The 12,060-nt window shown below is 47.7% G+C and overlaps 1 protein-coding gene across 3 annotated transcripts in view; it reads left to right on the top strand.

Moving 5' to 3' along the window:
- LOC126542313 (proprotein convertase subtilisin/kexin type 4-like) overlaps positions 1-12,060 on the top strand; it is a 210,132-nt gene that overhangs the window by 123,490 nt on the left and 74,582 nt on the right. For all 3 annotated transcript variants that reach the window (XM_055077166.2, XM_050189332.3, XM_050189331.3), the window contains exon 3: positions 3,924-4,022. In XM_055077166.2, coding sequence (XP_054933141.1) covers positions 3,924-4,022 — 99 coding nt within the window. The remainder of the gene's footprint in view (positions 1-3,923; positions 4,023-12,060) is intronic.

Below are 12,060 nucleotides of genomic sequence, written 5' to 3'. Positions count from 1 at the left end.
GATGGAGTGGAACGCAGAGGCTTCCAACATTTCCTCTTTTTTATTTATTATTTTTTTCGTCCGCGTCATTGCACACCGTGCGGGTGCATGTAGATGAACGCGCGGGCGGCAGTCGAGTGCTAACACCCCGTCGAGCATTTTCTTTTGTTTCTCTCTCATTGCGTGTTGACGAGAACGCCGTCGTCCTATCGGCGTCCTTTTGCGAAGCTCTTTCTTCTTTTCTTCTCCTTTTTCTTTCTTTCTTTTTTGACGCCATCTGTCTCGTCATCGCCGACCAAAGTTTCCCTGTAGCTTTTTCTTGACAGCACAACAATGGTTTGTGAAGAGGCCTGTTCACAGGTTCGCTAGACCTGCGTTTAAGGACGGTCGGTCGAGACCTCTCCCCGGATAACTTCTTGCTGAATCGGTTACCCCTTTCTTTTTATCTTCACGTCGCTGCCCTGTTGTCTTCTCCGGACTTGTGCTTTGCAGTCCTTGTATAGTTGTGTTGGTGCCTCCGTCGTTCTACCCTGAGCAACAAGTCGCCTTTCGTTTTGGTTTTTATTCCTGCACGTTTTTTCCTTCGTGTAGCTGTTTCTTCGTAACACGTACGGCGCAGCGTTCGACGTCGTCGTTTGACTATTGCTCCATTCGTATAGTGTATTCTGAACGGATTGTTCTTTTAGCTTTAAGGTTTTAAAAAGGGGATGTTTACCTGACATTCGAGTGGTGCTAAGTGTTCGCTTATTATTGGCAGGTGTGCGCATATGGTATCACGAAAGCTGTGAGAACATATTGGACGCTGCCTTTGTTTGATCTTTTTTTTTTTTTCGGTTGAATGTTTATTCGACTATTTTAAGGCGAAATTCATGGCATCGCATTATTATTTTTCGTTACCAAGTTGTGTTAATGCTTCCAAGAGAGTTCGAGAGATGTTTTGTTACTGAGTACTCTCGCACATACAACGTGCAGGAAGTAATTTCTTGTTTCACTGTATGGCTTTTTGTTTCATATAGAAAAATAGTTTGCCTTCTTTAGTCATTTCTTTCTTGTAGACCGAGATGGTTGGCATCTTGACTTGTACCGACTGTTCCTCTTTTCCACACAATCAGCATCTCGTGGCGAGCCTTTTTTCGTCTAGAACATACTGACCTGCGAGGCAAGTTCGTCGCATTAAATCAACGTAGAGTTCGTGCACCTCACACTTTGAAAGTGTCGCTTAAGACAAAAGTTTCCGGTTCACTAGCGCTCATGCAGATCTAGAGTACTGCAGGCAGTGAAGGGGGCGAACTGTTCTGCAGCTTTTGGTGGGGATTCAGGGGTATTGCAAGGTACAGCACGTAGTCAACTGTGAAACAGCTATTGAACGTCGAGCTCTGGCGCTCAAGTTCAACAACCACTTAAGCGCAAGTTTGAGATTGAGAGCTAGTGCATGCGCGGGTTGCACGAAAAATGTAGTCCTTCCCATTCTCCTGAGGGGGATATGCCTGAGCTTCTATGACTGTACTCTTGATTCCCCATCGTTGTAATCTGTTCTGTGTAACGAAATTGGTCGTTGTCTGTGGTAAGTAGCTCATAAGTAGATGATAGGCGCTTCTTAAACGGTTGTTATTCCTTTCCGCTGCGAAGCTGTGACATACGTTTAGCATTTCCAGAGTATTGCGTTTACTTCTCGCTTTACCGTTGCGTTTGCCGACGCGGGGCCGCGGCAATACTTAATGGAATATGGGATGAAAAGAAAACAGTGAGATCGCATTAGACCCAGTGGGATACCATAGTCGCTGCGATCGACGAATCAATAAATATTCTTTCCCCGATCCGGCGTTGCCGTGCCGCCGTTTCGGATTTCCCATTAGGTTCAATAATAACGCTTTTACGCGCAAGCTGCTTACGTGTCACGCGCCGCACACGGATTCGTGTAATCTCGTGCCTGTGCGTCGTATACTCGGGCACGCCGCGCGTGTGTTTCCGCTGTTGCTGCTGGTTTTCGCGTTATTTGAATTAACAGGAGGGCAAGATTAAGTAAACTAAAAAAGAGTGTTTGCATTTTCGTGACACTTAAAGCTCGCCCCCGAAGCAGCTGTTGGAGCTATCGTTTGTATAGCACTGTCGGGCCTGACCACTTCGACGGTTAGGGTAAGAAATATTTTGCAGAAAGGCTCCGAGCTCTGCATGACGCCACTACGAGTGCATGTCAGGTACGTCACGAAGCACGTAGGAAGGAAGGAAGGTTCATTGCACGTTTCCCTGCAATTCTTTCTTTTTTCGTTCTTTTCTTTTTTCGCACCATAAAGGAAAACTGAATTTCTATTTTTGTTTCTCTCTCTCCCTCTATCTCCAGGCGACAGCCGAACACGCTGTAACAGTTTCCGTTCATTCGTACCTCTCTTTTCTTTCTTTTGTTTTTTTTTCACCCTCTCGTCTTTCCTTCTGCGACAACTTTTTTCGCTGGTGCCTCGCACCACACGACACTGCGGATGAGACGTCGCCGACAACGAGACATCCCGCGCTTTGCGTCCTGTTTCTCGGTTTGCCGAGGACAAGCTACAGAGAGCTGGCGTGAGGAGCGTGGCGAGGCGATGACGCGACACGCTCGTTTTAATAGCACGCAACACCCATTGTCTTCCTGGCAGTGTGCCCGAGCGTATATATACATATATATACATGCGCGTATGTGTGCGTACATGTTTGGTAATAGTACCGTGCATATGTACTCTCCCAGGGCCAGCGGTAGAGACCTTTGTTTCGCCTCCCATCGTGACCTCGGTGGAATGCACGCTTCCATTCGTCTCGACTTCATTGTCTTTCTGGCACATGTTTTTTCGCGTTTGCTTAGGTTGCGTGCGCGCGCGACGTTCCGCCGGCATTGCGGTGCCTTGCATGCGCAACCTGCGGTGGTTGTTATGCGCGCGCAGCTGGCTTGCCTTGGGGGCGGCCGTCGTATATATACGCTTTGCGGGCGCATAACTTCGAGCAACACACCAGAGGCTTAGTGCACGTAATAAAGGCTCGCCCGTAGCGTGTCTCGTGGACAGCGGCGTACGTGGCCTCGGGGGATGGCGCGCGAACATCGTTTGCTCGTCCCGACCTCCAGGTGCGATTCGCGCGCTGCATGCGTACACTGCAGTCTTGGCGCGCGAGAAATGAAATGCGCATTAGCGGCAGTTTGTAGGCTCACCTTAGTTTGCGGGTGAGTTAGCTTGTATACGACTAGCGGTGCGTAGTTTGTTCTGATGACCCAGAAGCTTGCTAGGCCGAACGTGAACAACCGCCGGACTGACTCCTTTCTCCATTAAAAAAATAGGTTAACGGACACCGGAGTGCTGGTGAAAATTGGCGCCTTCAGTGTGTTCGTGTGGTTAAGTGCCACAGTGTATGGACGCCGTTGAGTGCATCGTTTTAAAGTACCAGTGACAAGTGTGGTCGTGATGATTCCGTCTACTAGATGTCTTGGAGTGGGCTATCGCCAACTCGACGGACTTGTTTTACCAAGAGGTCGCGCAACGTCTGACTATACGTAATGCTTTATTTACTGCTGCCTTATAATTAGGTGACACTAATGAGACCTGAAGGGGCTGGCTAAGTTTCTTTGTCGAGAATTTACGGAGGTTCTCTAGCGCAACTCACTCATGAATGGCAACAAAGTGTTCGTTACTTGTGCTGGAAAGTTGCTCCTTGTATAAGTATGAGATAATTATTTTCTAGTTCCTCCTCGATAGGGTGGCCTCCGACATATTTATGACATCCGATCCGGGAAAGTTATCGCGTGCGCCGCCTAATGGCAACCAGAGAACGTAGCATTATATAGGATCTTCTATATGTCGCTGTAATTTGGCCACTTCTAAGAGCAGGTTACGGATTAAATGTGTGCAGCATGCGCCTCTGTTACCTCAAGTCGTCTTGGGACGTCGGGCTTAACGAAATTATGTACTTTTTATCTGCAGGTTCGGTGGCTTTCGCAACAGACCCTGAAGCGGCGCAGCAAGCGAGAATTCCGCGAAACCGTCCTCAACGATCCACGATGGTCGGAAATGTGGTACCTGGTAAGTGCAGCGCTTAGTTTATACGGTGTTAATTTTAAGTTGTTCTTTCTTTCTTTTCGTGAGTACTGCGGACGTGCGTCCAACGGCCACTGTGTCAATGAGATCTGTCGGCGGTGTACTCGTACCACAATGTTGATCGCTGAAGACCTTTCAGCGCCGTATATTAGGGTTTTTTTTTTTTTTTTCATTTCGCTCCTTGGCTTCAGGGTTAAACGTCGCGAACACGTCTACACCCACAAGAACGTGTAAATCTGAACAACCAGTTATGGCGGGTCATGTTCAAGTCTGCCTCGCGATTCTATTTGGAAAGAGACGCCTTACCCGATGGCGTGCGTATATCGTATGTCGGAGCGCAAGTTAGTTTCCTCTTTTGGCGTAAGACTTACGAAAAGAACCCGTGAGTTGTTTCTGCCGGGGCGCGCCCGAGCGCGGTTTAAACCCCCAGGTCACATAATCATTGATCCTTGCGGTCAGGTGCTCGCGAAATCGATGTCCACGCAAGGCAGGTGCAGTCTAGGTGCGCTGCACCGCTCTTTCGGGGAAACACGGATGACACTTTCGGTCACGCCACGTTCCTGGAATCTTGCACCGCGCGCGAGTCCAGGTGTTCACTGCTGTTTTACTACGTCCTCCTTTATCACCCCCCTCTCTCCTTTCTTTCTTCTCCATATGTTTTTACGGCGTGCTTGTCCGTCTGGGTGCTCGTCGTGTGATAAGATTGTTCTGTGCTTTTTTCTAGTGAAGTTAGCATTTTGCGTGACCTTGTTTCATTATACACAACCGCTCGCAGATTGAACGAACTTATTTTGCCGCCTATCGGGCAGTCCATTTTTCTTTCTTTTTTTTGCTGTCTCTGTTTGTGTACGTCCGGCTGCTGCGCTTCTCGCCCAACTGACCCTCGCGCCGCGCTAATCGAGGAGGGCTCGAGGTCCACCCTCCCGTCGAGATCTTAGCAACGGCCTTTCCTGTCACCGTTATCGAGCTGCGTGCATTCACTGGCCTTGAAGTGGCTGCTCAGAAAGAAGAAAGGCGCGGCAAGGGCCGAGCTGCGGCGTAATCCTTTTAGGCAGGTTCCTCGGTTTAAATTAAAAGAAAATGGAAGAGTGCGAAACGCGATCGGCGCGATAACGAGCGACGGTGTTTACGCGGCGGGGAATAATAGCGAAATTCACCTTTCGATTCGTTCGTATACCTACCTGATGCGACGTTCGGAGTTAATCGTTTAGTGTCAGGCGCGCATGTCTCTTGCCACATCCCAATTCGAAAGACCTGCTGCACTGGTCATTAATTAAGAGATAGACATTGAGGCCATGCTATCTCTAAGTCGCTGGTTGGTGATTGCACTTAAGTATACGTACACCTGTTATCCTCGATTTCTTGAATACACCGCGTGGTGTGTATAATTATTTATTTATTTATTTAGCATACTTCCAAGGCCAGAAGGCATTACAGGAAGGAGTGGTAAATAACGAATGTTTGCGCAGCAAAGGTTGGAAAGAAAAATACAGTTATAACAAGTAAAGAAAAACATGTTAGCAAAAGGCTTCATGGATGGCAGTCTTGAAGCTGTCGATGTCTGCGATGGCGGCAATGGAAGCGGGAAGGTGGTTCCATTATTTTCTAGTCTTCGGAGTGAAAGATTCGCTGTAGTTCGACAAAATGGCACACCAACTGTGTAGTTATGGTCTGAATGCGATGGCACGTAGACGGTAGCGGAAAAAAGAACGTATTTTAGAACGTATAATAAAAGGCGAAAGCATTTATAGCGCAAAGATAGTTCAAGTAAGGCAAGTGTTACTTTCATTGATGATGCGCTGACATGCCGAGAGTAATTTGATAGAATGAGACGAGCTGCGCGATTCTGGACGGATTCGATAATTGATGAAAGTGTAGTGTTTTTGGAGTCCCAGATAGCGCATGCGTAATCGAATTTAGGGCGAACAAGATATTTATATAGATGTAGTTTTACTGACAAAGGTAATCGGGAGATATTGCGTCGTAATTAACCCTGCATGCGGTTTGCGTTGTTAGTAACATATTTAACATGTATGCGCCAATAAAGATCTCAATTATGTGGATGCCGAGGTACTTGTATGAAGTCACAGGATCTAGTAGAATGCCGTCAAGAAAATATGCGCTGCTAACAGTGTGGCCCTGTCGAGATATTCGCATGCTTCTACACTTATTGATGTTGAGCCGCATCATCCATTTATTGCGCCATGAGGACAAATGGTTAAGATCTTCTTGAAGTTCATGCTGATCAGAGGGTTGGGCTACTTTTATATAGAGGACGCAATCGTCGGCAAAAAGTTTTATTGACGAAAGCGTGATACAGTCACGGAGGTCGTTAATGTCAATGAGAAAGAGTAAAGGTCCCAACACAGATCCTTGTGGGACAGCGTATGAGACAGGCTAAGGAGTAGACGAACAGTTGTTAGCAGTCACAAATTGGGTGCGGTCAGAAAGCAAATCTTTAATTCCGTTGAATACCTTGATGTCTAAGTTCAGTTTGCCTAACTTAAGAAGTAAGTCATACGCCACTCCATCGAAAGCTATAGCGAAAACCAAAAATATTCAATCAATGTCAGAGCTGATGTCGTTATTTATAAAGATATCATTAGTAAAAGGTAATAGCTCGTTTCAAAGGAAAACATTTAGTGAAGAAAGACTTTTCTTATAGAATTTGATTAAATGAGAATAAATAACGTGTTCAAGAAGCTTACATGGGATGCTTGTAAGTATGAGTCTGTAATTATCGGAAAGATCTACATTACCTGACTTACGGACAGGAACCACCTTCCCTACCTTCCAATCACCGGGAATTGTGGAGCGCTCTAAACATAGAGCAAAACTATTGGACAAGATAACATTATGTATATGCATTACATAATACATAAATGCGTTACATAAATATTGGACAACATAACAGATGAAATTATACGCCCATGCCCGGAGCCAGCGACATGTTTTTCAATTCCGAATGAAAAAAGCATGCTTACATCTTGCTACGCAGGCATCGCGAGCGCGTGACCCGTCAGTTCTCTGGCCTTGGGGGATGCAAATGTGAATGTGCAATCCTCCCCTCATAACCGCGGTGTGTCGAAAGCGTTTGATTCTTCTCGGATAGTGCTTTCTGCGATACTAGATAGTCCTCAGAACCGGCCTCGCGTATAATGCGCAGCTACTCTGTAGCAAGTGGCATAGAAGCGATGTGTGTGTGCCTTAATCTGTTCTATAACGGATTAAGGCACATTCACATAATTTCTACGATGCGTTGTTTGGCGCAGCATGGAGTCGCTCTAGATGCAGACACGGCTCTGGCTGTCTGTCTGAGTCGATACCGACTCAGTACTACGAAAGCACTTATGAAGCACCCCCGAACAACGAAAAAAAGTTTATTACGTAATATATGGGGAACATTATGTAGGTCTTTTTTTTAAATCAGTGCAACACCTTTATGATCCGGCTCGGGCGAGTGAAAGACGACACCACGATGCATACTAACCTCCGTTCCTGTGCTCCCGGATGCTTTGCCCGCCGCAGGCGGCAGCAGCGACAGGCTGCTATCACTGAAAGTTAATGGCACGGAATATAAACAGCGTGGAATGCTCCTGCGATGTGTTCGCTAGGCAAGTACACCTTGGGTGGCCAAGCCTGCCTTTATCTATACGCGAGTCGACTAGATAGTGTACGTGCAGCGGTCATTGTTGATATCGCTACGCGCTGCCGCATCTAACAGTGGCTTTGGTTGCTTTGTGACATCAGTCTCGGTACGGCCAGTACGGCCCTGACACTGCGATGCTGCAGTCTGAAAAGCTCCGCTTGTTCCGCAGGAGGACATGCTTTTGGGCGATAGTTGTGCATGCCTAAGGACTTAATGCGTTGTGACGACGCAGCTGTGATTAAAAGACTCGTCGCAGGTGCTCCCCGATGCATTAGTATGCACTTGTTCTGCAGGCCCGGGCACCTAGGAAAACTTGCGCGAGAGACGTCATAAGTATATGCAGATGAGCGCTGTTGATCATGAAATCTAATCGGCCAACTCCTTACTGTCCAGGCCCTCCTTGCCTTCCCTCTTCGTCCATATAGCTATAGCCGAAACATGATGTGTACGTATAAACAAATGCACTGGTCGTCCAACACGTCCCATCTTGTTGTTAATGCGTGTTCTTCCTTCTCTGCATGTGCTTGCCTTGTGTCTAGTTAACGTAGACGGGGGATATGTGCACTTATCGGCAGCCTCGTTGTTGCTCGGGTGATGCTACTAATTGCGTCTTCCAATTGCACCATATTTAGCAGCATCGTAACACTGTCCTCCCTATCTTTAATTCTGCAAGACAAGTCACAACCTACGTGAAACAGTTTTAACGAACGCGCTCTGTCGGCGTAGAAAAGTAACTGTTGTTCGTCGAGTATCCCTCGAATTATTTTGTCGGCTACTGTTGCTACTGCTTACGCGTGACAGTTCCTTTCTTTCTTTCTTTCTTTCTTTCTTTGTTGCCGGCCGAGACAACGAAGTTTAAATAAACATGGTCGTGCCTACTTCTTTCTTTGTATATTAGCTCAGCAACCTGCCATTCACCTGTTTCAGCAGTATGCACTAAACGTGCCGTTATATATGGCGCGCCCATGACAACACGGAAGACGACAGTATGAGCCCAATGCCTCACCCGCCACCAAACGCTCATAGCCAGTTTTGCTTATACCTTCACCTCGCCCTTTCTTCTGAGCTGCCTCGTTGAAGCCACTTCCTTGTCAGTCATGCTCAGTCACGGCACTGTATAACGTCGCGAGCAATTACGGCTTTTGTTTGCGCAGCACGCACTATCGCGAGAAGGCACGTGTTGTTTCAAGGCTATCCGCAGAAGAAACTTCCTGCGTTCCTTTTATCTATATTTTTAATAATTGGCTTTGCTATTTTATGCAGCGTTGGCTTACCAAAAGAGCGCTGCTGTCGTGAACTTGCGCGTATTACTTAAAAGTTTGGGCGCTTGTTCCACCGCAGATTTAATAATCCGTTAGAAAAGCAAACGAAGGCTCCTCCTACCAAATAAACCTGCACTAAACCAACCTGTCGCAGGTATCGCAGCACTTTGTGCCCGGTACCGCACCTTTGCGGTATACTGTAGTGCCGCTCACGTGGTCTGTATACTTGATTTGTCTAAACTTTACTGTGGGAAAGAAAGAAAAGCAAAGGAAGTCCGTTTGCAAAGAAAGAAAGACAGTCCGTCTTAAATAGCTTGTCTGAATTTTGATTCATTGCTGCTTATCTGAGACTTATTAAGGCGCGTTTAGTAATCACTCCTGCGCCTTCCTGACGTTGCTTCACCGGTAGTTCGTCACGGCCCGCTTCGAAAGCCTGGCAGCGGGAGCGCAAACGCGAGAAACGCAGACGTCGTAAAGAAGACATCCCATCTTCGGTTAAAGTTCAGTAAGTGCGGCAAGCGCCGAAAAGTCCAAGCCGTTTCGAGAAGTTTCTATAGCGGCGTCGCAGGTAACTCTGTTCGAGCCCACTGTTAGATACGGGACCGTTTCCTGAGCCTACTTCGAGTTCCCCAGACCTCATCGAATCGCACCACAGCTAATTGAGGAGCGAAGAAGCACGGATGCCACATTCCCTAGGCGCGGCACGAGCAAACAAGTTGGCGGACCCCACTTCGTGTGCAGCCGGTGGAGCTATTCACTGCTTGGCTCTTCCCGAAAGGGAAGAGAGAGCCTGGCACTGTTCCAGGTAACGTGGGTCCAGAAGCAAGACGGCTGTAATGCGCCGTGACAACCTGGTGGCGTCGCCCCCTACCCTCTATGGTGACGGCACATTGCAAGTCAGCAAGGCAAGACCGCAGGGGGACCAAGGAGCGACTCTCTTCGCCGGGTGTGACTCCATCGCACGGGCGCCTACCATTGGCCGAAAATGACGACACCCGAGCGGGCTCGCCGATTGGCTGAAAATGGCGTCACCTGAGCGGGCTCTCCCATTGGCCGAACGTGACGTGCCTTCGAGACACCGAAGGGCTCAAAAGACGCAGGGAGCAGCAGTAGAGCATTCCTGGATTCATCTCTCTCGAACTTCTTGCGACGGGCCGCAGCGTCCGAGTTGCTGCCGGCCAGTAATCACTCTACTACTGTTAATTCACGCTCACTGTAAATAATGTAAATAAACCTCCCGAGTTTTTCATCCCGACGTCCTCCTCCACTCCTACACCACACGTATCGGCAAGGGTACATTTACGCATACCTCGCGTACTGTATCTGTTACCCACGATAAGAGGGAGTTAACTGTGAACTTCCGTCACGGTGACTTGGCGACTGATGGCGTTCCGCAGCCGAGCACGAGGTCGTGGCGGCATCGAACCCTTTTCTGCATCACTCGTCAATGGCGCGGGGGACGAGGACCGAGAGTCGGCACACGTAAAACTAAACAGGCACGCGCGGGCGCCTCCTTTGTGTCTCCGGTTGCCCTTGTTGTCGACTTTGTTCCGCGCCGTTGACGTGCCTGTTAGAGCAACGAGGCCGACTACTAACCCAGAATAGAGTTTTGATCGAATCCTGGCTATGGAAGCCGGATTCTGCATGGCGGGAGCTTTCTGAAGAAACCGGATGTATAGTCGCATGCACTTCAAAAAAAAAAAACACTTCGTGTATCCGACCTTAACCAGAGCCCTCCACTGTATAGACTATTTCACTGTTTACAAACAGACCCTGCTAAGTTTCCAGTTTTCCTCGCTGTATACTAGGGCGGGAAAGAAACACACGGCGAACCGCTCTGCACTTGCGGCGAAGCAGAATGTCGCAGATTTTCAACATTTTTTTCTGCGTAGCTAATCAGAAACTTACAAATCAGTTCCGCCGTACATTACACGAAAAAAGTTATAAATATCTTTTGGGCCGTAATACGCATTTCCTTTATTTGAAAACGTAGAAAACGGTGTCACGTGTGTTAAGGCAGATTTTTTATTCGTGTTCTTCACATCATGGTAGGCGACAGAACACGGTACCGGAACTTACTGAGGCTCGCGGGCTGACTCAGATTCTGCAAGACGCGTGCAAAACATTCCAAACCTCGTGCTCCTAAGTGCACGTATGGGACGTTGAACCCTCAAAATTGTTGGAAAGCTGTCGGCGCCTATACAGGACCTCGTTTTTGCATCCCGTAAAGCCGCGAACACCCGAAACTCAGAACGTGGTGCATGCTGGCGGGGTGCGCAGCGGCTGATGACGCGTGAAAACATGCGTGCTGGAGAAACGTCCGAGCGAAAACACGGAAGCTGCGTTGTTCTGTATCGTTTCTCCTTTTACTATGTTTTCGCATCCTTGTGAAGTTCTGCGCTGGCCATAGGTAGCATAAATAGTGCAAATGAGTCGGCTTGTCTTTCTTTTTCTTTTTTGGAGCTGTAGAAGAGCTGAAAAGCAAACAAGCCAACCAACTTAGGATACACCACGGCAGCGACGTTTATTTTGGCTTCCACGCCAAAGTAATACATGCGCTTGGTTATAGGCAGGTCGAGCGGAAACGGCAGTATACTGCCGCTTCCGCGCTTCAGTAGCACTATAGTGCTACTGAAGCGCGGAAATAAATAAGTCCAGATTTTTGACAGTATGTAGCTTGGACTATGTTCGTCTGTTTTCGTTTGCTTCTGATTTAATGATATCGACTAACTTGTGTAGCCGTGTAAGTGTACTTATAAGTATATGCTGAATAATTCGACGCGCAACGAAAATTAAAAGTAATCATGGAATTGTTGACTCGTTGTGTGGTTTATGTATGTTGCAAGCGCTTTAGTACTCAAAGGTGTACGGAGAAACGACTCAACAGATCGGCGCCTTCGTGCACGTAAAATAACGCAGCATCAAGCTGTCCGGTGTACAAGGTAGAAAACTTAATCGTCCGGCAACTTTTCTTTTTCTCTTTCCTTTCTTGCGTCAGCCTTGTCAAGTTACTTGTTTTTCTCGCAGCGCGAATGAGCTAATTTAATACCCTTTGCTTCGATGTTGTGCCGTGTGCGCATTTCATATCGGGCGTGCATATGGATATTGGACA

The sequence above is a fragment of the Dermacentor andersoni genome, chromosome 2 (genome assembly GCF_023375885.2).
Source record: "Dermacentor andersoni chromosome 2, qqDerAnde1_hic_scaffold, whole genome shotgun sequence".
Classification (NCBI taxonomy): Eukaryota; Metazoa; Arthropoda; class Arachnida; order Ixodida; family Ixodidae; genus Dermacentor; species Dermacentor andersoni.
Note: the sequence above shows the minus strand (reverse complement) of the source record. Positions and strands in the feature narration are given on the sequence as shown.